Source organism: Vicugna pacos, chromosome 1 (genome assembly GCF_048564905.1).
Source record: "Vicugna pacos chromosome 1, VicPac4, whole genome shotgun sequence".
NCBI lineage: Eukaryota > Metazoa > Chordata > Mammalia > Artiodactyla > Camelidae > Vicugna > Vicugna pacos.
Genome location: NC_132987.1, coordinates 121,572,708 through 121,600,464, shown reverse-complemented (window position 1 = coordinate 121,600,464; position 27,757 = coordinate 121,572,708). Strand labels below are relative to the sequence as shown.

The 27,757-nt window shown below is 53.6% G+C and overlaps 1 protein-coding gene across 1 annotated transcript; it reads left to right on the top strand.

The window, feature by feature from the left end:
* Positions 1–19,154: 19,154 nt before the first annotated feature.
* TFF1 (trefoil factor 1) lies at positions 19,155–23,511 on the top strand. Its single transcript, XM_031683565.2, has 3 exons — positions 19,155–19,230; positions 22,826–22,978; positions 23,437–23,511. The coding sequence occupies exons 1-3, from the start codon at positions 19,155–19,157 to the stop codon at positions 23,445–23,447; spliced, it is 240 nt and encodes a 79-aa protein (XP_031539425.1). The 3' UTR covers positions 23,448–23,511.
* The last annotated feature ends 4,246 nt before the right edge of the window (positions 23,512–27,757 follow it).

Sequence of the window (27,757 nt, the reverse complement as noted above, 5' to 3'; positions counted from 1 at the left end):
ATGTTTTTCGTTGAAATTTGTGTTGAGGTCATTGTGGTGTCAGACAGTCACAGGAAGGATGCAGAGAGACGTCTCTCATGAACTTTGCCCGGTTTTCCCTAATCATGACATGTGACAAAACTGTGGTACTGACACAGGAAAACGTGGGGCGAGAGGAGGGCCGTGTCCCAGGTCTCGGTTGAGCCCCTGGGACGTGCCCTGCCACGTGTGAGTCCTTGGCTTCGTGCAGGAAGGAATTCAAGGGCGAGCCACGGTTGATGAAGGTCGGTTTGCTCAGAGAGATGCAGGCTCTGTGGGCAGAGCGCGGTCTGTCCCACCCAGAAGGGAGCGCGGCCGCCAGTTGTGGGGGGCCAGTTCCTACGGGCTTGGTAACTCGCTGTGATGACACGTGGGAGGATTAGTCCAGCTGTTTGGGGGCTGGGGGTCCCAGGAAATGGGTCAGCGCCCACTTTTTGACCTTTCGTGGGCCGCCTCGACCCCGCCGTGGCACCTGTGGGAGGGCCGTTCAGTGGCTAATGTATTTCAATGAGCATGTGACGCAGCTCAGGGCTGCTAGGAGTCAAATCCCCCCCATGTGGGCCTCAAGGTCCGCTGGGAGCTGAATCTTCTGCCGTCTTGGTATTAATTGCTGTGTCATTCTTTCAATGATTGTGCCCGCCCCTTCCTTCCCATCTCAGTGCAACGGCGCACACAGGACGTGGGCAGTGATAAGTCCTACTGATCTTATCCGGATTTCTTCAGCGTTGTAATTGTGTGTGTGTGTGTATGAAAATTGTCGCCTGCCACATCCATAAACAAGGGATGTTGCAGCCATCAAGCCATCAGCCACTGCAGCCACCCTGACTGTGCACCCAGAGGGGACTCAGGACGAAGAACAGCAGGACACTGGCCCTAGAGAGTTAAGGTGCAGGTCACCAGGACATGGAAGCAACCTAAATGTCCGTCAGCAGAGGACTGGGTAAAGAAGTTGTGGTATATATACACAATGGGATACTACTCAGCCACAAAAAAGAACGAGATAACGCCACTGGCAACAACATGGATGGACCTGGAGATCATCATGCGTGAAGTTAAGCCAGAAAGAGAAAGAAAATACCATATGGTATCACTCATATATGGAATCTGAAAAAAAAAGGTACAAACGAACTTATTTATGGAACAGAGACTCAGAGAAAGCAAACGCATGGCTGCCACGGGGGAAGAGTAGGGAGGGATGTATTGGGAGTTGCAGATACTGTTCTGTATGAAGTAGACAAGCAGCAAGGACCTACTGTGCAGCACAGGGAACTGTACTCAATATCTTGTAATAACCTATAATGAAAAAAATATGAAAAAGAATACATATATGCATGTGTATAACTGAATCACTAAATTATACACCAAAGACTAACACATTGTTAATCGACTACTCTTATATTAAAAAAAAAGTGCACATCAAAGGAATGATTTCAGTAAGCCAGACTCTTGCATCTTCCTGTACGTAGAAAAGTGCTAAAGTCATTTACTTGAGAATGTCCGGTTTTTCTTTGATTAACTGTTTTTTGTTGCAAAACTCCTATATACCCTGGCTCCTCTCTTACCTTTTTGGAGCAGCCCCTTAGAGAGATCTGAGAGTCTGCCTTAAGTCCTGAGGCTTAAGTCCTCAGTTTTGTCTGCCAAAGAAAACATAATTCTCAACTTTGAGGCTGTGCATTTTTTTCAGCCCACATACGTGTGTCTTGTGTGTGTTTGTGTGTGTGTATATGTGTTTGTGAGTGTCTGTGGGGTGTGTCTGTGGCGTGTGTCTGTGTGTGTTGTGGGTCCACAGACATCTGGCAGGCTCCTGCTCCAGTCCCCTTAGGCGATTTGAAGATAACAGGAAGGTTGCTTTCCTCACCCCCCGGCCTTGGCCGAGATGAAGGTCTAGTCAGCGCCGGGCAGCCTGACCAGCAGGACCGGCCACAGCGCCCCCCACAGTCCTGCAGCCCTGCCCCCACCCCGCGGCCCCCCCGCGGCCCCCCGCCCCGGCACCCGACACGGACCAGTCGGAGACTCACGCACAAGCCCATCACGCCCCGGGTGACCCCGCGGCGCCTGGTGTGACCCTCCCGCAGAGAAGACCTCCGCCAGCGGCCCGCTGTTGCCTGCGGCAGCCCCCCCAATAGACTGCTTCTCTGTCTTCACCCTTTGTCTTTGGTAAGTTCTCTTACCGCCCGCACACCGGCCCACTGAGCCCCAAGACGTGTGTGTATTTAGCTCTGTTCTCTCTGAACCCGACGTGGGCCTGTGTATCCACCACCACAATGAAGGCACCGAACAGGTCCATCGCTGCAAGGACCCCTCCTACTGTCCTTTAAAGCCACACCGAGTTCCCTCTCGAATCCACCACCCTCCCCCTGCACCCCTTCCCCGACTCTAATCCCTGGCTAATTTGTTCTCAGTTTCTAAAATACCGCCATGTCCAAAATGACACACAATGGAAGCATGCAGTTTTCCTTTCTCTCAGATAAATGTCCAGAAGTGCACTTGCTGGGTGACACCATTGTCAACTGAAAAACAATAAAAATAAAAAGCACAGCCTGGAAGTTGGGAATCATGTTTTATGTGGCAGATTTTCTGTGGACTTCAAGCCGGGGAGACAGCCTCTCAGATCGCTCCGAGGGACTGCTCTGAAGAGGCAGGGCAGGAGCCAGGATGTACAGGAGTTTTTGCAATGGAGACCGTGTAGTTGGAACAGCGAAAGGTCACTGTTAATTCAAAAACCCCAGACATCTCAAGTGAAGGAATTGAGCGCTTTTCTGTGTGCGAGAAGGTGCAAAGCTCTGGGCTCGTTGACATCTTGCTTGGATGGGCACCTGAGCTCTCCTCATGCTTGGATGTGCACCCGTGTGCCCTGGATCCCGTCCTGAGTCCCCTCAGCGGGCACCCTTGGGGGTGGCAGCAGTGGCTGAGGGCTTGGCAGCAGGCAGCGCATTTGCCTCCATCCCGAGTTCCCTCTGCTCAGCACCAGGGGCGGCCGCAGTGGCCGAGGGCTGCCGCACCCTGCGTTTGCTGATGTGGCTGCAACGGTTTCCATCCACACCATAGTTGCATAATTAGCTTTTTAGGAAACTGCCGCCTTCTTTCCAAAGCCGCTCCACCAGTTTACATGCCCAGAAACGTTTGCACGCGCCAGTCTCCCAAACACTCGTCGGCATCGGTGTTGTCACCGGTGTTTACTTCAGCCGTTCCGACAGGCGTACGTGGTGTTTCACGACGGTGTTAACCCGCATGTCCCTGGTGGCTAATAGTGTTGAGCACCTTTTCATGGGCTCATCTGCCACCTGTGTGTCCTCTTGGTGGAATGTCTCTCCCTGTGTCGCCCCATTTTCTGATTGGGTTGTTTTCTACTGCTGAGTCTGGAGGTCGTCATACATCCTTGATGCACGTCCTTCGCTGGGCATGCAGTTTGCAAACATTTCCTCCCGGTATGCAGCTTGTCTTTTCACTCTCTTCCCACAGGCGTTGACAGAACAAAAGTTTTACTTTTTTTTTGGATGGGGGTTGGGGGTCTACTTACCAATTTTTCCCCGTATGTGTTGTGCTCATGGTGCCAAGTTGAAGAACTTCCTACTGGTTCTAGTTCCCAAAGATTATCGTGCATTTTTTTTTGCAGAGCTATAGATTTGTATTTTATGTTCAATTCTGTGCTGTACTTTGAGTGAAGTTTTTGTATAAGATGTGAGGGTTAGATTGTAGCTCACTGTTTTCTTCTGGATGCCCACTTGCTCCAGCATCATTTGTTGGAAAGGTTGTCTTTTCTCCATCGCATTGCTTTGGATGCAGGAAAATGGAGTGTGAGAAGCTGGCCACGTCCCAGGTCCCAGGTGAGCCCCTGGGATGCGCCCCATCAAGTGAGGGTCCTCGGCGTCCTGCAGAAAAGAATTCAAGGCAAGTGATAGGAGAGGGCAGGCAGGTTTACTCAGAGACGCACACTCCACAGACGGCGTCGGCTTTCTTCGAGGGTGAGAGCGAGTGGGAGGCGGCAGGTGGTTGGTGTTTAGGGACTGGGTAGCTTCACATGCTAGCAAGTGGGAAGGTAACCCCATTACTTTGGGGGAGGGGTGGGGATTCCCAGGAATTGGGCCGCCACCCAGGTTTGACCTTACGGGCAGCCTCGGAACTGTCCTGGCGCCCGTGGGAGTGTCACTGAGCTGCTGATGTGTGGCAGTGAGCCTATAGTGAAGCTCAACGTCACTGCGAGTCAAAGCTCCCGCCACCTTGAGCCTCAGGGTCTACTGGGTGGAACCTTCCACCAGCTTGAGGCTAATCGCTGTGCCCTGCCCCCGCCCCTCCCGTCTCAAGCACGCCGTCTGCAAACAGTTTTATTCCTTCCCTTCTCATGTGCGTTCTTTTCATTTCTTTTTCCTCCCGCATGTCAGCGACTAGACCCTCTAGGACTGTCAGTGGTGAGAGCGGGTAGCCTGGCCGTACTCCGCGTCTGGGGGGAAGGGTTGAGTATTTTTCAAGCCTGACACCAGCTCTAGGGATTTTGCAGACGCTCTTCTTAGGCCGAGGAAATAGCCCTCATTTCTAAACTGCTGAAAGGCCTTGTCACGGGTGGATGCTGGATTTTGTCAAATATTCCTCCACGCCACTTGGCACGACCTGCGCTTTTCCTCCTTTAGCTTGTTGGCTAACTGTTTTCTAACATGAGCCAGCCTTGCAGAGCGAGACACACCCCCCTTGGCCGTGGTCTGTGATTCTCTTTTACACACTGTTGAGTCGGGCTTGCTAATATTTGGTTGGGGAATCCCGCATCCAAGTTCACGAGAACTATTGGTTTGTAGTTTCCTGTTTTCGTGCGTTGTCTTTGTCTGCTTGTGTTGCCAGGGTGATACTGGCCTCATAAAATGAGTTGGGAAATGTTCATCCCCTTCCTATTTTCTGGAAAAGATGTGAAAATTGTTAATTTTTCCTTAAGAACTGGTGGGAATTTTGTTTCAGAGACTTTAACTTGTGAATTAAGATTTTCTTGATGTCTATAGGGCTATTCAGGTTGTCTGCTCCATCTTAGTTGAGTTTCGGCAGTTTGTGGTTTTCGAGGAATTAGTCCATTTCTTCCTGGTCGTCAAATTGATGTGCATGGATTTTTTGTGGCATTCCCTTACGGCCCTTCAGGTGCCCGCAGTGTTACCCCGTCTCACTTCTGATGTTGTCTGTGCCTTCTTGCTTTTAATTTTCCTCGGTTTGGCTGTAGGTTTGTCAGTTTTATTCATTTTTCCAAAGAACTAGCTTTTTGTCTCGTTGATTTTTTCCGTTGTTTCCTGTTTTCAGCCTCTCCGATTTCCACGTGTGTCTTTCCTGTCTCCTTCCTTCTCGTCGTTTTGGGTGTCTTTGGATTTTATGTTTCTAATTTTTTGAGGTCAAAGTGTAATTTTTGATTTGAGAACTCCTCATTTCTAATGTAAGTTAATGCAAAAAAGTTCCCTCTCAGCGCTGCTTCATCTGAGCCCCACAAATCTGGGTATGGTGTGTGTCCATTTTCATTCAGTTCTATGTACCTTTAAATTTCTTTCGAAGCTTCTTTTTTGACCTATGAATTATTTAGGCATGTGTTATTTGATTTCTACATATTTAGAACTTTTCCTGCTGTTTCCGACCTATTTCTTATTTGATTTCATTGTGGTCAAGGAACACATTCTGTCCCCAGAGTGAGCCACCGCTGTCCCCCACCCCTCGCCTCCCCAGGAGACCTGCAAGACCAGCAGGTGGGTCTGGCCCAGGCTTCTACCAAATTCCTGCGTCTGCTCTGAGTGCTGGTGTGTGTGGGTTCTGTGTGGCCCCTTAAGAGTGAAGTCTCTGTTTCCCCCGGTCCTGTGGGGCTCCTGCGATTAAGCCCTGCTGGCCTTCAAAACCCAGTGCTCTGGGGACTTGGCTTCCTGGTGCTGGAACCCAGGGCTGGGGAGCCCGTCATGGGGCTTAGAACTCTCACTCCTGTGGGGGGGCTCCTGCACTGTGACTGTTCCCTGGTTTGGGGGTCGCTCACCAGGGAAAGGGGGCCTGGGATCTGATTATATTGCGAGTGGCCCCTCCTACCCATCTCGCTGTGGCTCCTTCTTTGCGTCTTTAGTCGTAGTGTGAAGGGAAAGCCGGGCTGGGCTAACAAGATAACTCACAAATCTAGGTATCAGAATACTGATCTGAGTTCTGCTGGACTAACTTGTCAATCTAGGTTAATTAGTGTTGGTTTGCTGTTCATGTTTTTGCTAGCCAGCTGGGTTTTCAAAGAGATATCTCTGGCTTTGGAATGTTGGTTTGCTGCCTCCCTGCCTCCACTTTTGTGATAATGAAGCTGCTAAAGCTGTTCCATGCCTATTGGCCGAATACCCCAAGCTTGTACTTTACCCTATAAAACCTCATGCGCACGTCTTGGAGGTGCTCAGAGCTTCGGAGCAGAAGCCCCTCTGAGCCCGCCGGCGTCATACATCTGAGTGCTCCAACCCTCCGGGTGGTGCTTGTTTCTTGGCTGGCCTGCCATTGCTGTAACAGTAGAAGATCTTTTCTGGTAAGTTTCAGCCCTCTCCACGGACGGGTGTTCCGCAGATAGCTGTGATTTCGGTGTGCCCGAGAGAGGAGGCGAGCTCAAGGTCTTTCTACTCCGTAACCTTGGCCGCTCTCCAGAGAACACACTGTGTGATTTCAGCTCACTGAGATTCGAGAGTCATCGCGCAGCCCAGTGTGTCGTCGAGCTTGCTCAACGCACATAAGCACTCAGGGAAGATGCGTGTCTGCTGTCGCTGGGGGGGGCGTCCTCCGAACACCAGCTCAGAGCCGTTGACTGGGGCGCAGCTCACACGGTCTCCGTCTTTGCTGGCTTTCTGTCTGGTGGTCCATTGGCTGTGAGGAGGGGTCTTGACGTCTCCAGTGATAATTATAACTCAGCCTCTGTTTCTGTCTTCGGGTCTATCAGTCTTTTTCCTTCTATTTTGAGGCCATTTTTTGATGAGGACTAAGGCTTCTGAAATTTCTAAATGCAAAATAATTTTTTGAGAGCAGTATGTGTCATAAAAAATTCAAGAACACACAAACTACAGTTTCAGTCCGAACCACTGTCAGCTTCCCCATGACACCGTCCTCAGGCCGACAGCAGAAGGAAAGGCCAGGTCCGCAGAGGTCGGGTCTCGGAAACTAGCTCTCCTCTTTAATTTTTTCTTTTTTTTGAAATCTTTATCTCCTTATGTGGAAAAATGAAAGCAACTCAGAGTGGACCTGCAAGGCAACATTCTAAACATCCTATTGAAACACTTAAGAGCCATGACATCCCCTTTTCAAAGCAAGGACTTAAAAATAGGACATCAGAGGCTAAGGAGTGGGCCCGGAGTCGCCCCCGCACACAGGCGTTAGGGCTGAGTGTCACACGAGGAGCCTGCGTTGTGCATGGCTCTGGGCTTGGTTACGCCGCAGCGGCCTCTTTCTCCCCCAGAGAAGGGCGTACGGGGAAGGGCCAGGGAGGGAAATGCAGGGAGAACCTGGACTCTCTTCTAACTTATGTTTTTAAAATGAAGTCACCTATTTTAACATTGCTGGTGACATGGTGAGAAGACGGCTGAGCGGCACGAGCCGGCTCGCATTTTCGTGGTAACACCTTGGGTACCCGAGCGGCACCCGAGACCTCAGGTGCTTTTGTGAGGTGCCCCATCCTGGAGGACGGGGGTGAAGGTGGGGGATCGGGAAGCCTGGTCCAGGCTTTACGCACCACTGAGGAGCCACAGGGCTCAGGGGACTTTCTTAACCTCCCCTCCCACCCCCAGCCCCCAGGGTCCTCCCTTCTAACCTGCCTTGGCTAAACTTTAGGGTTGTTAGGAAGAGAAAATAAGATCCTCATTACCGGGAACTGTTCCTTTTTAAAAATTTTTTGGGGGTAGTTAGGCTTATTTATTTATATTTATTTGCTATTTTTTTAACGGAGGTGCTGGGGATTGAACCCGGGGCCTCGTGCGTGCTAAGCACACGCTCTACCACTGAGCTACATCCTACCCCCAACAGGGGGTTGTTTTTTGCATAAACTTCCAGTAGCAACTGGAATGATAGAAGTGGTATAAACATTTTTGGTTTTGCCTCCATCTGGGTGAAGTTTGCATCAAAGCTGGAACGCTAACAGCTGACTCAGAGAGGTGGCCCGTTCCACGCCCCCCTGCCCCGCGCCAGACCTGCTGTCCGGGCCTCTGTGTTGCAAAGGGCACTGCCCAGCAGGGACGTGAAGCCCAGATAAGGACACAGCCAGTGAGATGGGACTTGGCCCAAGGATCATACCCGTTTATGACACATAATCCAACCAGTGAACGTGCAGTCGGATTTGCCCGAGTCCTAGGGCCAGGCCCTCTATGACTCCTCCTAGAAGAAAGTAAAGGCAGACATGCACAGAAGGTGTAAAATAGAAATAAAGTTCAGTGAAAAATCTTTAAAGATGATCAAATCTGGGAACTTTGTCCAGTGAATGAAGCTCCCTGTTGGTCAATCGTGACTGACCAGGAAACCACGGGGTGCCCTGCTCTCTCCACCGGCGTCTCTGGGGCTTATAAATAGAGTCGCGCAGGCAGTGCGAGGGCCACGCAGGGACTAGCTACTGCCCTTCGGGGAGCTCTGCTTGGTGTGGCTTTTCTTGTCCTTTCCTCAGCTGGAGTGGACACTGCTCCCGTCAGGCCTGGCCAGATGGAAAGTCCTCACGCCACACACCTGTGTCTGCGGTAGACAGGGGCTGTAACTGACCCAAGGACCATATCAAAGGGAGGGCCCTGTTTGGGGGTGGTGGGGGACGCAGGAGGGAACATGGTGGGTCACCAGAGCAGGAGTCTTTGGGCTGGACCGTCCAGCTCTCACGGTCGGGAGGGGAACAGCACTGAGGCCCCAGGAGGCAAGACTCCAGCTGGAGCCTGCAGTTGGGAGGAAGGCACTGGCCCAGCCCTCGCCGTGGGGCCGGAGGTGCAGATTAACGGGAGAACGTATGCGCCCGCACTTACCCCAGGCTCCCTGGAGCCGAGGCGAGCAGTCAGCAGATGAATTCCAGACTCACCTGCTGGGAGGAACAGGGCTCTGGTGCCGAGCTGAGTGTGGGAGGTTTAAGTGCAGCTTGGCGGCATCAGGGAGGCTGGACGCGATGGCTTGGAAGTGGCGGATTAGGTGTCAGGCTCCCGGTGTCTCCCTCTGAGCTTTCAGTTCCTAGGAGGCCACGGCGGGGACTCATGTTGAGTTTCGGGGCCTGGGTCAGCGGAGGGGACTGCTGTGCAGTAGCACCGCCTCTCTGGACGAGAAGGGCTGAGCAGGTCAGGGAGGAGAGCGTGGGGAGGCCTGGGTGAGTCTGCAGCTACTGCGTGGCCTCTGGGGTTTGCTGGGCGGGATGGGGACTCACTGGTTAGGAATGGGCAGCCTCGCTCAGTGCTCACCACCCCCAGGCCTGTGTTTAACTTCAGGGAAGGTGTACGCGAGCGGGTCATGGGTCAAGCGTGTCAGCGGGGCGTGGCCGGAGGGGACTCCTCCAAGGTCAAATACCCACCCCGGGACTGACTCAGCGCCTCACCGATGGAGGTAGGGGGGGCGAGCTCTCCTCTTTCTTTCTGGGAAGAGCAAACTCATTATTTTTTTTAAATACAGTGTTTTTTTAATTATAAAATCTGATTATGCTTACTATAGAAACATTGCAACGACCAGGAGAGCAGAATCCAAGGGAAGGGAAGCAACTCGTCTTTCAGGGTGACACCCACTGGTGTATCTTCTTTTGCCTCCTTTTTCCTACTGAGTTGTTTGTAAAGCTTTGTTGCCTTGTCCTTTTTGATTTACTACTGCAGCGTGAAAATTCTCCCCGTGATTGCAAACTCCACAGAAATACGCTAGCGACAGTTGCGTGGTGTTTCACCGTGTGGCTGTAACTAACACGTGCTAGTGGTTTCTCTATTTTTGGTAATTTGGGTGGTTTATAATTTTTCACTGTGACTAAGACTTCCTTTGATGAACATCTTCATGCAAAACGATTTTTCTTGGGGAAAGTAAAACAGATTTTTCTGTGCTTAGGGTTCTTTCTTTAGGGCATCCCAGAAAGTAGATTTACTGGGTCAGAGAGCGTGCACTTTCTAAGATTCTTGGCACAAAATACCATGTTGATTTCCACAAAGGTGATGCCGGCTTCCACTCACTCTGGATGGACGTGTCCATCTCACCTGAACTTTATTCGGCAGCATTGAATCTTCCGATTAAAAAACCAAAATCTGACAATTTGACTGGCTTGAAGAGTGTCATTATTGTTTTCAATTGTATCTTTGATTGCTAAACATGGTTCTCATTTTTCCTATAATTTTTAGGCATGTGCATTTTGCCTTCTAAAAATTGTGTGTTCATGTTCTTTGCTTCTTTATCCATTCGAGTTCCAGGGTTTTAAAAGTCATTTTGTATGAGATCTTTGTGTCTTAAGGTTTTAAAATTCCTGTCCTTCATATCACTATAAGCTTTTTACAGTTAAAAAATTTTATATCTTAAGTTTAAGACAGTTTGCATAGTAAAATTTGTTCTCTACCTACATATGTTACGTATATTTAGGTGGTTTCTCTTATTGTTACAAGGCTTGGAAATACCTAAACCTTCCAGAAATCTGTCAGATATTTACTGTCATTTTCTTTAATTTACATTAGGCGGAGCTGCTAGAGTAACTGCTCTGGTTGTGGGCGAAGAGGTGGAAGTTGGCTGTCATAGCAGCCCTCCCATGTCATGTTCCATTATTATCTGCTGTCACCTCGGCCGGGTGTGGTCATTTACCTGGTAGAGTGACCCACATCTTGACGTCTGTAGGATACAAATCCTTAAAAGGGCTTATATTTACTGGGTCGCTTCGGTTTTCCATGGACCAGGGCTGCTGGGTGAGAAACCGCTAACAGAAGCCCGGGTGACCTCCCCAGCCCCACAGCCTTGGGCTACGAGCATCGTCCTCCTGGTCCCTGTGGTGTGGCAGCTGTCACAGAGAAGAACAGTCTGACTCCACGTGCGGTCTGTCCCTTTAGCTCTAGCCCTGGGCTCTCTTTCCCGTGCGGAGTCACGCTGGCTCTGCACCTTTTGTAAAGGAGTGTTGCCTAGAGCTGAAATCTGCAGGAGAGCCCATTCTCAAGACCCTGACCTTCGGGGTAGAACACTTTCCATTCATATAAAGATTGAAAATTGCAGAATAGAAAATAACATTTTGTTGGAGGTTTACAGGGGCACCATGACCTGATCCACGTGGACAGCTGTAAGAACATAGGATTCCAACACCAAGAAGTTTGCAACAACCAACCACATCCCCTCCCCTTTTTAGTATAAATGGAGCCTGAATTCTGACTTGAGGAAGATGCTTCTCCGGGGCATTAGTCCACCATCTTCTTGGTCTGCCAGCTTTCCAAATAAAGTCATTATTCCTTGTCCCAACACCTCGTCTCCTGATTTATTGGCCTGTTGTGCAGCAAGCAGAACGAGTCAGGACTCGGTAACACGGGCACACAGCCTCCCTCGGTAATCAGGACCGATCTGTCCAGTCAGTACCTCTCCTCTGCCAGCTGGTTCAGCGACATGAAGGGGCCGTGGGGACAGTCTGCACTGCCAGTTCGCTGGCCCGGGAGCGTGTGTCCAAGGGGAAGCCAGCCTCTCTGAATAACAGCCCTCCAGCCCACTCAGGCCACGGTCAGGGGGTGGGAGCAAAATTTCCTTCAGTAGTTACACCCTTTCGTCCTCTGAAAAGCCACTCCTACTTCTGTCGCTTGGTGTCTGGACAAGCATGCTTGGCTTGAGACGGTCCCACGTGTCATTCCTAGTTAAGGCGTAGACTGCGCTGCGTTCACCACTGGCTGCTGAGCAGACAGTCCCACTGTTCTACGAAGCTAGCTGTTTCCGGGCGGTGGGCACATGGCACGGCCGGTGAATGGCTTGGACACTGTTATTTCCTTGCCCTACAGTGTGTTGTGATGTATTCCGTGCATTGAATGATGCATTCTGTAAATTCCCAAGTGGTGGTGCTGCCAGTGGCTGCTGCGAGCTCAGAGGGAAGTCACGTTCAGACCTGGATGATGTGTCCTACCCCCTCTGTAATGGGAGAAATCTCATAAAATGAGCTTGCTACCAGGTTGCTGGCTGCCGCTCCTGGGGAAGGATGCCACATGTGGGCTCCGGTGCCAGGCTTTGCCGTCAGGAGGATGGGAGCTTGGTGGTGTCACTCAGATCAGCCACAGCAAGGGGCAACACGTTGATTTTACACCACCATCGCCACTCCTTACGTGGGCCAGGTGCATGTGGGCAGGGAAAGAAAACTGGTGTCTTTGCATTCATGAGAAGTTTGCTCAGCCCTGCTGACACCAGCTGCAACCATGAGAAACCTGCACCAGAGGACCCAGGTGAGCTGTGACCCAACATGTAACCCACAGAAACTGTAAGATAATAAATGTTCGTTGTTTTAAACCACTAAGTCCTGGGGTCATTTGTCACATGGCCACAGAGAACTAACACCGATGTGCGCTCTCTTACTAGGACTTCCCAGTGGTGCCACACAATATAGTCTGCTGTGAGCATTTCACAGCCATTGAAGCCTCGGCCCGGTGGCGGGGCGTCCTGTATGACCGCCCAGGCCAACCGCAGCAGAGCCACCTGCTGTCCTGAGCTCCCCTCGAAACTGCAAGCGTACTGGTGGCTTGTTAAGTAAGCCAGGACAACATGCCCAGATGTAGTGGATCTCACCTCAGAACCCCATGAGTATGTATTGGGGTGAGTGGTACAAGGTGAAGAAATTTATCTTTCCCTTCTGAGAGGATATTTCCACTGCCCCAGGTCTTTCAAAAAAAATTATTGTTGATTTACAATGTTAGTTTCAGGTGTACAACGAAGTGGTTTGGTTAAATATATACATACATATATATTTTTTTCTTTTCAGGTTCTTTTCCATTCTGTGTTATTACAAGAATATAGTTCCCTGTGCTGTACAGTAGGTCCTTGCTATTTATCTATTTTATGTACAGTTATGTACGTTCCATTGCCCTGGGTCTTCAAAACACCCCACCCATAGGCTGGGTCCCTGGCCCTTTCCAATTCCAGTCTCCGACGCAGTTGTGTCTTACTTCCTGTTTTCCAAATCCAATGGACATGACATCATGGCGTCAGTGTAATGGGCCAGCAAGATGTTTGTTCAAGGTCTCTCTGAACGTGCTGTGACAGAGAGCAGGGGACTTGGCAGAACCCAGGTTCACACAGTAGAGGCATCTTTTGTCCATTCCCTGCAAGGTAAATTGCTTCTGATGACTTCTCTGAAGACATGGGGGGACCAAGCATTGTCCAGGTCAACGGCTGCACATCAGATTCCAGGGAATTCGCTGCAGGAACACAATCCCAGCCAGGACCTCGGCCGAAATTGTCATCACGACTTGATTAACATTGTGATGCTCTCTGTGGTCGGCTTGACAGAGGTCTGACTGTGGCCCAAATCCCCGAATCCTGCCTGTGGCCTGTTTTCGCACAACTTGCAAGCTAAAAATGGTTTCTAGGTTTCTTAAGGGTCACAAAAATAAAACAAAGGAGAATATGTGACAGAGACCAACTGTGTTTACTAAGCCTAGAGTGGTTACTCCCTGGCCCTTCGCAGAGGAGGTGCGCTCTGTAGCCATTCCCATAATGCACCTGGCTGGGGCACCGGCCAAACATGTGAACTCCAGGGGCGTGTGGAGGGCGACTCCTGAATTTCTCAAGCCCTTGACTGTGGCAGTGGTTTCTGTAACTCCTTCCTGGACCATGATGATGGTTTTGCCTCACTCTCTTGGTGAGAGACACTTGCACCATGACAGCCCTCTCCAAAACTCAGAGAAGCGATGTAGCTACTAAGAGCATCTTTTCAGGCCCTAAGGAGAGTCCCAAGGGATGCGTGTGTCACCTCACTGGACCCACAATGAGATGGGCTTGGGCCAAGGCTCCAACCAGCACCTGAAATCCACAGGCTCCGTCTTTGGTGGACCACCCGGGGTTTGGGTCTCTGAGGATTAAGGCCAGTTCAGAGCTAGTATTTAAATGACCTTCAGAGCTAGTGTTTACTGACCTTCAGAATATCCGGGGCACAGTCCCCTGGGTGTCGTAGTCTCTAGGACGGCTGTCAGGAAGTATCACAAACTGAACTTACAACAGAAACGTATTAGTTCCTGGTCCTGGAGGCTAGCAGTCAGATCAGGGGTCGCCAGAGCTGGAGCCTTCTGAGGGCAAGTCTGTTCCATGCCTCCGCCCTAGCTCCTGGAGGCCTCAGGTGTCCCTTTGGCTGTACATGGTGTCCTAGTGTCTTTATGTCATCTCCCCTCTGTGCATGTCTGTTTCAAATCTCCTCTGTTTCACAAGGATGTGTCATGATGGATTGTCCCCAGCCTAATGACCTCATCTCAGTGCAATCATCTGCAAAGATCCTACTTCCAAATAGGGGCACCTTCAGGAGTCCTGGGTGTTGGGACTGAAGCATCCTCTGTGGGAGACACAGGTCAGCCCTGGCAAGTGGGCGCCGGCGAGCGGCTCGCTCGCTCTGGGGGCTTGGGGAAGGCTCCGCACGCTCGTCCACGGCCTTGCTCTAAGGCTCTTCCCCAAGGGACCTGGCCTCCATTCTTGCGGAGGGACTCTCGGTCCCACAACGGCTCTGGGCTGCAAAGGCTGGAGGAGCCACAGGACTTGTGAAGGATACTGGTGGCCCCCCACCAGGGCATTTCTGAACACCTGAGTGATGGGCTCACCCAAAAAAGTTGCAGGACAGCATTGGTAGAAGCCTGGGGAGGATGTCTGAGGGTGGAGTTGAGGGATGTTGGACCCCAGGGTGGCCAAGAAGGGTGCACATAATAGGTCCTCTCCAACACTGAAGCCTCCCTGAGCCCGGGAAACCCCTCCCTGCTATAACACTAGGCTTCCCACACCTAAGGTGCATGAGAAGCACCTGGGAATGTTCTAGAATTCAGACTTCCCTTCATGAAACCTGGGAGGGAGCATGTCTACTGAGACCCCAGGGGTGGGATGCTGCTAACTCGGGACCCCCTTGAGTAGCGAGTTTGTCATGTTTGGGAGGCAGAGGGTGGGGCTCTGGCATTGTGACTGCATGAACTCTTGGTCACCTCCAAGCCTGGGGCTTGGTTACCCACTTGCAAGATGGTCACAGTGCTAGGCCAGCACATCCCTCCTGAATCCTGATGATGTCAGTCTTCTGAGCTTAGCACCTCATCTTCTGTGGTCCAGCACCCCCAACTCACCCGCGGTCTTCCCTGGAATCCTGCCGGTGCAACTCTGCAGTCCTCTGGGAGTGCAGGCTGTCTCCCCTAGCAAACCCCCGTCTCCGTCTGGGCCATGAGTGGTCTCACCCTCATGCACCTGGAAGGGATGCAGGGATGTGGAAACAGCCCCATCCTGCGTCTGCATCCCGGGTGAGCTGTGGGGCTGTCAATGGTCAACGGAAGCGTTTATGGAGGGAGAGACGCACGGCCTCAGATGGGGTGGAGGGATCATCTCTGCTGGGGAAGAAGGGTCAAGGTGTTCGCTTGGGGTCCAAAATTCTCAGCCCCATGTTTCTGCCCAAACATCCCAATCCCAAGTCTCAGAGTTTAACTCTTTGCTTTCCAATTCCAAGACCTTGGTGGAAGGAAGCTGGAAGTGATGGATGTCTAATTGATGCTGCACTTCCAGAAAGGGGGTCCCAGCCTGAGCCCAGCTTCGCTGCCCTGCAACTCTGGGGGCTTAGCTGGGAAAGCCGTTCCCATTGTCCCGTCCTCAGGGAGGCATCCTCAGACCTGTTTCTTCTCTCCTGCTTGAACGTTGCGTAGCTCTCGGAAGCAGCCAGCTGATCCTGACCTTTATCACACGACTGTCACCATGGAAATGAGATGCTCTGCCACTCATCCGCCTCAGGTGTCTTACCTCACACTTCAGTCCACACCACCTCCTGCTGGCTTGGGACCCGAGCCTGTGTCCCCAGCTGGGAGCCACGCCCGAGGGGACAACCTTGCGGTCTATTAACAGGGTCACTGCTGGTAGCAGTTTCTGTATCAATCAGAGTTTCTGCAGGAAACAGGCCTGTCACTCCCTTCCGGGTAATTCCGGGGAAGTTAGATGGAGACAGTGCTGACCTCTCCTTGGGGCCAGGGAACTCCTCAGCCTGAGGAGAGGACAGGGTCAGTTTGGGGAGCTAGAAAAGACTGCCAGGTGCAGAGGGCTGCCCGCTGGAGCACTGAGGGGACCGAGGAGAACAGCCAGTCTGCCGTGACCTTGCCAGCAGGGACCCAGGACAGAAAACCCAAGCTCACTTCCTCCTGAGGCCACACATCCTGCTGGTGCCACCCACAACAGCAGCCAGAAGCCAGAGGACATGAGGGCCAGAGACACAGCCAAGTCAGCCACTCCCAGGGGCTCTGACTGCTGACAGGGATGGGCAGACAGAGGACACCCTGCTGTCCCAGTTCAGACACTCAGCCCTGAAAAGAATCAGCGTGGCTCTGGCGATTCTGGCGATGGGAGAGGACAGGTCAGGCCGAACCACGTGCAGTGGGAGTAGGGAAGGGGGCCTGACCACAGATGGAGGGCTGTACCAAGAAAGCAGGAAGGTGCGCTGGGCTCGCAGAGCAAGGGGTTCCCGCCTCGGAGCCCTGGCAGGAGAGGACCGCGGGTCAGGCCAGGCTCCCTGTCCTGGGTCCGACCTCTGTGTTTTTCAGTAAGAGGAGTGAAGCCCAGAGGAGCCCCAGTCCTTGCGCACGGGGACCCCGCTTGCTAGGGCATCTTTGCTCAAGTCGTTTCCTCCCCACCAGTTGGTCATTTTTTAAACACAGGGTGTGTAAGGTGATTGTGTGGTCACGTGTTAGTGCTGTCTCCTAGGAGCCCTGGAGTCACTGCTGCAAGTCTGAGAGGCAGTCTGGGAGCGACACAGGCCCCGCCAGCCACGCCGCCCTCACAGGAGGGAGAAGTCAGACACACAGAGGACGAGCATCTGTGTCTCCCTCTTTAACTGAAAAGAGCATCAGCTTTTAACCGTATTTCTTCCAGACTTTCTTTGATGAACTAGAACATCACAGACAGGTTGAAAGCCCCTTTGTACCCTCCGGCTCTGGTGCCCCTCTCTGCACCTCCCCAGGCTCGGCCATATTTGGCAGCCAGCGCGCCCCCTTCCGGTCTGCGTGGCTGCAGTTTCTCGCACGTGGGTGCAGCTCTAAGAGCATGTGGCATTGCTCGACTTACTTTGGAAATCTGTGTCATAAACGACATCATTCTCTAAGAACGATTCTTAGCTTTCCTCGTTGAACTTTGTTTTCAATATTTATCCATTATTATTATTGCTTATTAATTTCATTATTCTTTCATTTTCATCTTCTATGAGGCATTCAGTTTATTTATTTACTTATTTCCGTGTTTTCCCCTTTCCCGTTGATGAACTTTTATGAACATTTATATTGCTTCCTCCTCCTTTTCGCTTCTTCCTTCTCCATTCTGTCTCTCCCTTCCTTCCTTCTCTCTTCTTTCATTTCCTTCTTTCCTTCCTACCTTCGTTCCTTTTCCTTCCTTTTTTTAAGCATCCTCCTTTCTTCCCTCCTCCCTTAAAGCGACCGCAGACAACGCTGCAAGGCTCCGCCATCTCTGTTTCTGCCCAAGCACGAGGGCTTCCCTGCTGTGAGCGCCAGGCCCAGGCTCAGCGGGACCGCTGGGCTCTCAGTCTGTGTAGCTTCAGCTTCACTAGATGTCACCACTTGTTCTCCAAAGTGTCGCACACTCTGTCTCCACGCCTGAGAGGAACGAGGCCTGAGAGGCCGGCGCGCCGGCCATCCGCCGTCCGGGCGCCGCCCAGACCCGCAGCCCCGGCCCTGCCTCGGCGGCCTCCGCCCGCCTCCACGGAGCGTCTCCGCGCCCCGGCCCCTCCCTGCGCCCTGCGCAGCAGGCTTCTCCCAGAGACCCCGCTCGGGGCTGGTGGCCAGAGCGAGGCGGCTGGGCTCGGGGTGAGCGTGGCAGAGAGCGCGGTGGCCCCAGTCCTGAGCCAGCTCCCCTCCCAGAGGGGCCGCCAAGACTTGTTCACCAGGTCACCCAAGAAAAGTTAGTATCTCTCAGAGGCAGGCTCACCCCCTCAGAGCTTAGTCTTGCAGTGAAGACAAAACACGTCTCCTGTATTCATTCGTTTGTTCATTCGTTCATTCATTCTTCAACAGATACTGATTGAATAAGACACTGTCATAGGTGCTGGGGGGAGGGCAAGGGGCGAGGAGCAGATCGTGTAAGCCGTAAGCGGACCAGCGCCGCACGAGGAGGATCTGGGAGCGCCAGCCCGCAGACGCAGGGGCCCCCCAGAGGGAAAGCCCCTCTGCGTCATCAGTGTCACACTGGCCCTCCTCTACACAACCTCGCTTCGGAAAGGACTCCACTGCGAAAGGAAAAAAGCCAAAAAAAAGTAATTTAGACAAGTAAGTAAAAATGCTCCAGCAATTCCTTGGAGTGGGAGGTTGAATACCAGAGAGTTTTCAACGCCAGAGCCGCCTGGAACCGGCCCCAGGGTCGGCGCCGTGCTTCCCGGTGAGGGGCCAGTGGTGCTTTGCTCACACACAAATTTGCCAAGAAAAAGTCTAACGTAACACGAGTGGGGAAAAGCTGAGGTGGGAAGCCCAGGCCCGCGTATTTCTCTGTTCGTCCTGTCCAGGCACAGCTGTCCCTCCAGACATGGATTCTTAAAATCATGGAAGGCTTCTGCATGCCCACCCTGAAGGGACCCGGCCAGGACGGTGGGCCGCGCTGGCCCTTCTCCTTCCCTGAGTCACGCTGGGGGGGACCCGGGAGCCACCGTTGACACACTCTGCCTGTCCCAGGTGTCTGCCATGATGAATCATTTTCGAATTAGTAAGCGATGTTGACTTTAGCAGGAGGGTCTCTGATACGCTCAGCTGCTGGACTCAGGAGACTCCCTCACCCGAGGTGACCACATGATATGGCATTTTTCTCTATCAGCCAACCTGTTGGTTTGGTTTGGCTGCATTTAGGAAACACCTTTTGACCACTTGGAGTGGAGGGTTGGGGGACCCTCCTTAGGCAAACGGTATGTGACCCTCTTTAAGCAAACAGCCTGCTGTATAAGACCGAGAGCCAGGACGCATCTCAGCCTTGACTCGTGGTCTCCTTCGGAGCGGAGGAGTGAGGTTGCGGCCAGCATGGAGCCCAAGGTGATCTGCGTCCTGGTCATGGCCTTGGCGCTGGCGCTCAGCAGCCTGGCACAGAGCGAGGGCGGTAAGACAGCAAGTCCTGCCCCGGGGTGGGTGCGCCTCTGTGCAGGACTCAGGGTGTCACTATCCATATTTCTGAGCTGAGCGCTGTCTGTCCCAGGTGCTGTTCTAGGTCCTAGAAAGATTTTTGTGGGCAGAACAGGCGGACGGTAGCGGCGGGGTAGGGGGCCTGTGGAAGCTTCGGGAAATGCTGTGAGAAGGAGGCGGGGGGCTGTCTGCAGCACTGAGCCTAGAGTATTGTGCTGCTCTGAAGTTCCATATTTCAAAGAGCCATCTTTGATGTTGGACCTAAGACTGGTTCTCCCAAAAGTCCAAGCCAAACCCTGCCCCAGGGGCTGGAACCCACTCAAAGTCCACACAGGCGTCCGAGGGCCTGCTCCGGGGCTGGGCGTCCCCTGGGAGCCCCTCCGGCAGGGTCTGTGGGCTCTCCTGGGCCCCCTGCCCCATGGCACCCAAACCACCAGTCCTGCTGGTGTGTGTCCCATCGATGCCTGGTCCGTGGTGTCACCAACGGAGAGAATCAAGGCGGGAGGGCACCACGGCTTCCTTAGGGCTTGCTTGTGTCTCAGATTCTTTATCTGCAGAACGGAATCCGTCTTTCACCTTAGAGGGTTTGTCAGCAAAATCAAGTGTGATGCAGTTTGAGAAAAGCAACCACGTGCTAACTAAAGGTTACCTACTGCTATTAGGCATACTTTAAAGGGAGAGGGTGGGAAAAGGATTTTCCAAAGATTTCAGAATGAGAATTCCCGTAGAGGCTTGAAGAGAGGGGACAGGATGGTTCCCACACATCTCTGGGCACCTTCCAAGGACCTCATGACTCAGGAACAGAGGATGAGGCGTCTGGGGGAGAGGGGGAAGGCCCCACAGCCTAAGGCAAGGAAGTGGGGTGAGCTTCGAAACCTGAAGGGCGCTACGGCTCTGCTGTGGGGATGAAGGAGGGTGGTCTGCTCCCGGCTGCCCCCAGCCAGTCTGCGTTGTCCCTGCCACCGCGGCCCCAGCTCTGCCCACCACACTGTCCGGCCCCAGGAGTCTGTGCAGCCGGTCCCGCGGAGCCTGGCCCTGGGCCCCCTCACCGCAGGCCAGGATGGCCCACTCACCGCGCCCGGCTGCCAGCAGCCCGCCTGTCCCCGCCTGTCCCCGTCTGTCCCCGCCCTCAGGCTCAAGGCTCAACCCTTCTCTGCGGGTCTCACGGGGTCAGCGATCCTGTGACTACATGAAACTAGAAAACTCTGTCCGATTACAAGTGTAGCCCTGGATGGAAATCATTTCCATTCGGTCCCGTTAAGCAACAGCAAGTGGGGGACAAGACGGACTCCTGTGCTCGGACGTCTTCAGTTCCCGTTAGGATACCAGCTGGGAGGGGGTCAGCTTGCCCAGCAAAGCTTAGCCCTTCGCCCGGGGGGCTGCTGCTTCACGTCCTGCCCAGAGGGAGGGTGTTACCGAGTCCAAACCCGTTCTGCTCGCCCCACGACGGGCCAAGAAAGCGGGAGACGGGGTTTGGGGCAAGGAATACAACCTTATTCGGAAAGCTGGCAGAGAAGATGGGGGACTAACATCCCAGAGAACCATCCTCCCCAGGTCAGAATTCAGGCTCCTTTTATACTAAAAAGGGGAGGGGGTGTGCTTGGTTGTCACGGACTCCTTGGTGTCGGAATCCTTGGTTCTTGCATCTGTCCACGTGGGTCAGGTCAAGATGTCCCTGTAAACCCCCAACGAGACAAGTGTTATTCTCTGCTCTGCAACTTCTAACCTCTGTATAAATGGAAAAGTGTTATATCCTTGAAAGTCAGAGCCTTGAAACCAGGGCTCTCCTGTCTAGTTCAGCCTCTAGGCAACATTCTTTCACAAAAGGTGCAGAACCAGCATTTCTAAGCCCAGGAAACAGCCCAGGGTTAGAGCCAAGGGACAGATCCCATATGGAGTCAGGTTTGTTCTGCTTCCTGTTACAGAAGGACACGAGAACTGTTGTCCAAGCTCTGCACACACCGCTCCCCCTGACCTGTGCCTCTTCCTGCCCTGTGGGCTGAGTAATTGTCACTTCCGCTCTATGGTCGGGGGCCAGACCCTGGGAGGCTGATGGCCCCAGGAGGCCACCCCACCAGTGAGAGATGGATCCAGATCTTTCTGCAAAGCCAGAGAACGCTTCCTTCAAAGAAAGCTGGAGGTGATCCTCAGATGTCAAGAAAAAACTCACGGAGACCAGCTCATGATGCGGGCTCAGCTTTAGGACACTTAGCTGGATTCCACAAAGGACCAAGCGCGGGCGTCTTGCCCGCTCAGTCTAGAAGAGGCCCCACGTCCACTGGGCTTCGGATGGACTGTCGTTTTCTGAGAGCACGAAGCTCCAGGTGGAGGCCAGCCCGTGACCACCTCTGCCCAAGTCCCCGTCCCGCTCCTTCTCTGGCTCTCCTCCCTCTTCTGTTCTGGCTCCTTCCCTCTCCATGCTCCCAAGACCTGGCTGCTCCACCCTCCTGCCAGGGACAGACTCTGTTCCAGTGGATGGAGCACCTGCTCAGGCAGGCCTCTCCCTGGGGCCTGGCTGACGGCGTCCATTAGGAGCACCTCCGAGCCCTCTGGCAGGGCAGAGCCGCCACCCTCCATGCCCCCCAGAGACAGAGAAAGGGTTCGAGACTCCTCTCTCTTACCTGCCTGGACCAGTCCTCCACCAGACCCAGAGGCGTGCCTTCTCACACCCTAGACTCCGGCCCGGGTCCACAGCCTCAGGGCTTGCGTCCGAGCGCGTGGTTGCTGCCGGCGGGCCGTCTCTCCTGCATGTTCTCTGCTTTCAGGCGATGTCACCCCCTCCTGGTTTATGCTGTTGAGTGGCTCCCTTTGCTTTTGGGCTGAAATTGTCCACCTGAGTTCCCATACCACCCCCACCCCGACTCTCCATCTTACTTGTACGTGGACTTACACCTACTGAACGCACCTGGATGTCTCCTCACCACCTTTGAAAACACTGCTCCATCTGCTTGGAACACCCATTGCCTCCTCCTCACCTGGTCAACCTCTTCCTACAGGAAGCCCTCCTTGCTTTGTTCAGCCTGTTGTCACTAGCCCTCCTGGGCTGGCCCGAGGCGGGTTGCACTGTGCTGTTTTGCATGTTTACATGGCTTCCTCCTCCATTAGACCATTTGCTTCCTAACAACGACTTCTCTATCTCTAATTTCTGGGTCCCCGTCACCCAGCACAGGGCCAGACATGGACTTGACCCCTGAGGGGAAGAGTAGGCAGATTCCTCTCCGTCTCTGCTGTGCTTGCTCCTGTTTCCAGCACACGCAGACTGTGCTCAACAGATCATATTGATTGGGTGAATACAGGTTAATAACTGTTGAAATTAACGAGTAAGTGAATAAATTATCTAAGTAGGCACAAAGTTTGCAAATCCCGGGCACCTTGCCCTTGCCCAGATTTTAAGGGTTTCTGCATCAGGAAGCGAGGACAGCATCCGCTCTCGGACTGGAGCCCACCGTCCACACCCGCTGTGCCGCTGGTTGCTGCTTTAACTGGGGAAAGGAGGCCGACTGGAGGGTGGGTAACAACAGGGGGGACTCAGCCCACCACTCACCTTCGCCTCTTGGCCTGTGCACTTTCAGAGACATGTCAGGTGCACCCCGACAGCAGATCAAATTGTGGTTATTCCGGGATCACGGAGACGGAGTGTGAAAGAAAAGGCTGCTGTTTTGACAACAAAGTCGTGGGAGTCCCCTGGTGCTTCTATCCCGAGCCCGTTGGTGACCCTGCAGACGGTAAGGCCATGATGGCACTGTGAGTTCTGAAGACAGAGGACTAGAAAACACCCACGTGGGACCCTGGGACCCTAATCCCAATCGCCAGCTATCTTTTTACTCACAGTAATGGCCATGGGGTGACTGGGAAGAAATCTTTTTGCCCAAATCAGTCTGAATCCAGGGCTGGGGGAGGGGAAGACAGGTCTGAAAGGCCGTCGGGTGAAGAACTGTACTTTTTCCTGGCTTCCCTTCCCATCTCTCACCAGAAAGCTGTGCAGAATCCTCCCTGGCGTTGGGTTCCGGCCTGTTTGGGGTGGGGGTGGACAGAAAGCCCTTAAAACACGAAGACCATCGTGTTTTCTCATCCAAGAATTTTCCTGTTGATACTTCCAAGCAAATTTTCTGTAATTATTTAAAAGTGAAAGAGAATGCTCCCCCTCACTAACGCGTCTCCCCCCCACGCCCCGCCCTTGCAGAGGAGTGCTAGTTTCAGACACTTCCCCAGCGGGACCCGCGTCCGGAGCGGGCCGGGCCCTCTGCCCGCCTGGCACCAGGAGCTCAGCCCCATCGCTGGCCGGACGTTTTGGGGTCCTCTCTGCCTGAACTCACCGCCTGGATTTTCTGCTCTGATTTCCTCATCTTCAAAATTAGCCTAAAAATTAAGAGATGAATGCTACTCTGTGCTTGTAGTTCTTTTAAATAAAAAACATGGAAACGATTTTCCTTTCTTTGAAGGAGACACGCGATACCCCCCGCTCTGGTTTCTGGTCCCGGGTTACACATTAACTCAGACTGTCTCGGGCCGGGGAGAGTGACGTGTAACCGTGTTCGGTTGACTCAGGGGTTAGCGGCCACCAGTGTCGCGCCCAAGGCCATTAGATTGCAGTCTCAGAGAAGCAACTGAAGCACAGCCCTGTCAGAGCAGACCCTGCCCGAGCGCTTCCCGTGGTCAGGTGATGAAGCTGCCTTGCAATGTCTTTATTTCCCTCAAACGGAACCTGGCTCAGGAGAGAAAACCTGTAGCAAAATGTAAAGTGTTACAATCAAAACAGTTGCAGAGGACAGTATGAGTGATGGCTGGAGGAAACCTACCACCCACCTGCTCCCCAGCACTGGAGCTCTGAACTGGAAAACAGAACAAAAGGGAGGGGTATGGAGGCCACTTGTCAGGCAAGACAGAAGGGAGCCAGCTGGACCTGAGCAGCCGCCCCAGCCCCGCCCTGGGCAGTCAGCCCTGCCCCGGGGAGCTCAGCCCAGCCAGCCCGTCGCTCCAGACGCCCCCTCCCAGCTGCCCCCGCTCTGGGCACAACCAGCAGGCTGTTCGTTGAGCTCTCCTGCCCTCCACAGCCAGCTGGTTCCCAAGAAGAAGTAAAGGGGCCCTGCCCTTTGCATGACCAGTTTTTTCCGAATTTGCCAGTAGATTCATTACTCCCCCAACCCTTGGCCACCAGGTCCAGCAAGTACCGCCGCCCTGGGGGCCGGGACACACATTGCACGTGCGGACACACCAGGGTGGGGACCCCAGCACACACACACGGCTGCAGATGTGTGTGCAACGGTACACGTCCTGCCGTGCGTGTGCCTGGAGGTCACCGTGGCTTTCCCTCACTTGAGAATCTGCAGAGAAAGTTTTGCTTCTTTTTTTTTTTAAATACATAGCAAATCTGATCTTTCTCACACTCTGGCTGCTGATGGGAGATAAAAATAAACTCACTTTGTTCAGTCCAATCCCTTTTGAGATGCAGTGTGTGATTGTAACCTACACAGCCTCTGTAGGTAACGTCTTAAACCGTGGTCTCCCTTCCCTTCCCTCCCCCACCTTCCTGCCCCTCTTTATAGCTGGGGAGACGGAGGGGTGCCCAAGCACCCGTGGCTGCGGACCGAGGGAGGCCTTGGGTCTACGGCACGTCCTTTGGGTTTTGCTGGACTGTCCGAGGACCTTGGCCCGAGTGTTCTCGGGAGTCCAGCGGGTCCCGTCCCCTGTGCTTTCTTACACTGCCCAGTGTCAGAGAGGTGGGCCTTCCCCCGTGACCTCTCCCAGCAGGCCTATTTCCCAGTACTGGCCATCCGTTCCTTCCCTTCTTCCTCACCTGACTTCCACTCTGTGAGGAGCGGAGGAAAACGCTGACTTCCCCAGCCTCTCTTTCAGTCAGAGGTGGGCCTCCGTTCTGGCCCACCCGGCAGATGAGGGCACCTGCGTGAAGGTTCTGGGAAGAGGCTTTTACTCCTTGGTAGGAGAAGAGCTTCCTCTAGCAGCACTGGGTGACCTCTGCAGCCCGTCTGTGGATGTTGGGTGGTATGAGGGTGTGATGGGGAGCCTCAGGCAGCTATTCTGTGATAATGAAGAAAAGCCGGAGAACGAGAGCCCTCACATCCCCGAGCTGCTGATTTGACCCCAGCACCATCCACCTCCAGATTTTATGTTAAGTAAACCCCAAAGTCCTTATGGATTAGTCCACTGCCGCTTGACAACCTCCTTTGTTTTCTCTGGATTCCTGCCCATTGAGGGAGTGAAAGGACAGAGGTCCAGCGTCTGCAACCCCCTCCCTTGCAGCACATCACACAGAAATCCTCAACCCATGACCATGAGGGCTTGTCCACCTCCTCTGGTGTCCACCTGCATGGACGTGTGATCTTATGGCTCCACCATCTGGGCCAGGGCCCTCGGGCTCACCAGCGTGGGAGAAAACTGGGGCATCCTTGCCTCAGCACCAGCACTGCCCAGCAACCCTTACAGGTGGGAAAGAGGTCCTCCCCGAGAATCACAAAACCCATATGAGTTCTGACAGTGGAGCGCAGCTGGGGCAGGGGGAGGTGTCCAGGCAGCGTGTGGGAGGGACCTGACACACTGGATGCTGGTGGAAGATGGCCCGAAGGACTTGAGGAAACCAAATAGCTTCAGAAGTTAAGCCCAAGCCTGCACTGTCTGGCCTGGGTCTGCCCAGGACAGCCCCAGTGAATCCCAGTGCTGGCTGCGGCTGGGGGTCGAGGGAGGTGCGGTAAAAGCTGAGACAGCACGTGTGGCTGGGGGCTGGGGCACCAGTTCCTTCTAGGATGCAGGCAAGATGGGAAGATGAGGGAGGAGGGGGGTGGGGACAGAAGAGGGCAAGGCCCCAGGAGAGTGAGAGGTCTCCAACATCACAACCTGCCTGGGGCAGACCTGCACCTACTCCCCACTCCCCGTCGTGTCCCCCCATCATCTCACCCCCAGCACGCACCGTGCACCCACCCCCGTCGGGCCCCAGGGAGGGAAGTTTGGGCTTCCCAGTAACCTGGAGCACCTCCCCGCCCCACACCTTTCTGCAGCCAGGAATCCACGTGGCCAGGGAGGCAGGGCCGGGGGCGTAGGACTCACGGCAGGTCTTAAGGAACAACAGACGCCTGCTCAGGACCAGCACAGAGTCCTTGAAGCCCTGGGAAGTCGGTGGGAAAAAGGCAAGCTGTGGAGATAAAGTGCCTCAGTAGGCACAGCGCTGCTGATAAGACTGTTTCGCAGTTTGGGGACCATGTCGCACACACACATACGCACACACACAGCTCTTAAAGGGCCCAAGCCCCTCCCCTCCCCCAACCTTGGAAACCAGGCTGGGGAGGCTGTTTGGGGGCAAACTCTCTCTTTTCTCTTCCCTAGGGACTGCTGGATTTCTGCCAGAAGAGGGAAGGCCACCCTTGTAACTTTTACATCTGCATATGCTGCTTGGTTGTGGAGAGTTGTGTGTCTGTGTGTGCAGAGACAGGCCTTCTACTTCAGAACAAGGCAGAGGAGTGATGTGCCAGTTTAAAGCTGCCTTGGTTTTAACATACGTGAAGCCATGAGCCTGTGAATGAAAGATATTGCCAGTCATATCAGCAAACAAAGGGTGCTGTGACCATCACGTCAGCGAGTGGAGGGAGCTCAAGACGGGGAAGGACAGGACACGGGCCCTGGTTCTGAGGTGCACATCAAAGGAACGATTTCAGTGGGCCCAGACCTTTGCACCTCCCCACACACAGAAAAGCACTAAGTTCCTTAACTTGAAACGTCTGGTTTTATTTAATTAGCAGTCACATTTGATGCCCCAACTACCTGGTCTTTGTTGCAAAAACCCTACATATCCTGGCTCCTCCCTGCATCTTCGGAGCCGTCCCTCAGAGCGACCTGAGAGGCTGCGTCCCGGGCTCGAGTCCTCAGGACATCCACAGAAGAAAACGTCGCTCTCAACTCTCAGGCTGTGCATTTTATTTCAGTCGACAAGGCTAGTCTGGCCTTTAGATACCGGCCAGGTGGTGGCCCCGGTGGCCCTCATGTCCCACATGCTGCTCTTTCTCTCCAGTCTGGAGACCACTAACTCAGGAACATTCTAGAACTTCACATGCCCCTGAGGAGCCTCAGACAAAAGTTCAGGACATGTCTCATGGGGGGAAGTCAGGGGTTTTCTGGTGGATAGTTGGTGTGGGAGGAGCCACGGCTGTGGCCAGCCCTGCAGGGGACACGGAATAGGTAGGAGCGTGTGATGCAGGAACTATGGGTGGGCTCAGCGCTCCACGTGCCTGAGGAGCAGGGCCAGAGCAGGGCCAGGCTGGGTGGGTGTGTGGAGAGGGCCCATGGAACAGGAGCAAGTCCTGGCCCTGAGGCGGGCTGGGCCACGCCCCACCAGGGGCCCAGTCTCTCACAGTCTGGAGGCTGGACGTCCGAGATCCAGGCGTGGGCAGGGCTGCTTCCTCCTGAGGCCTCTCTCTTGGGCGTAGAGATGCCACCTCCTCCTGTGTCCTCACACGGTCACCTCTGGGGTCTGTGTCCTCATCTCCTCCCTAATG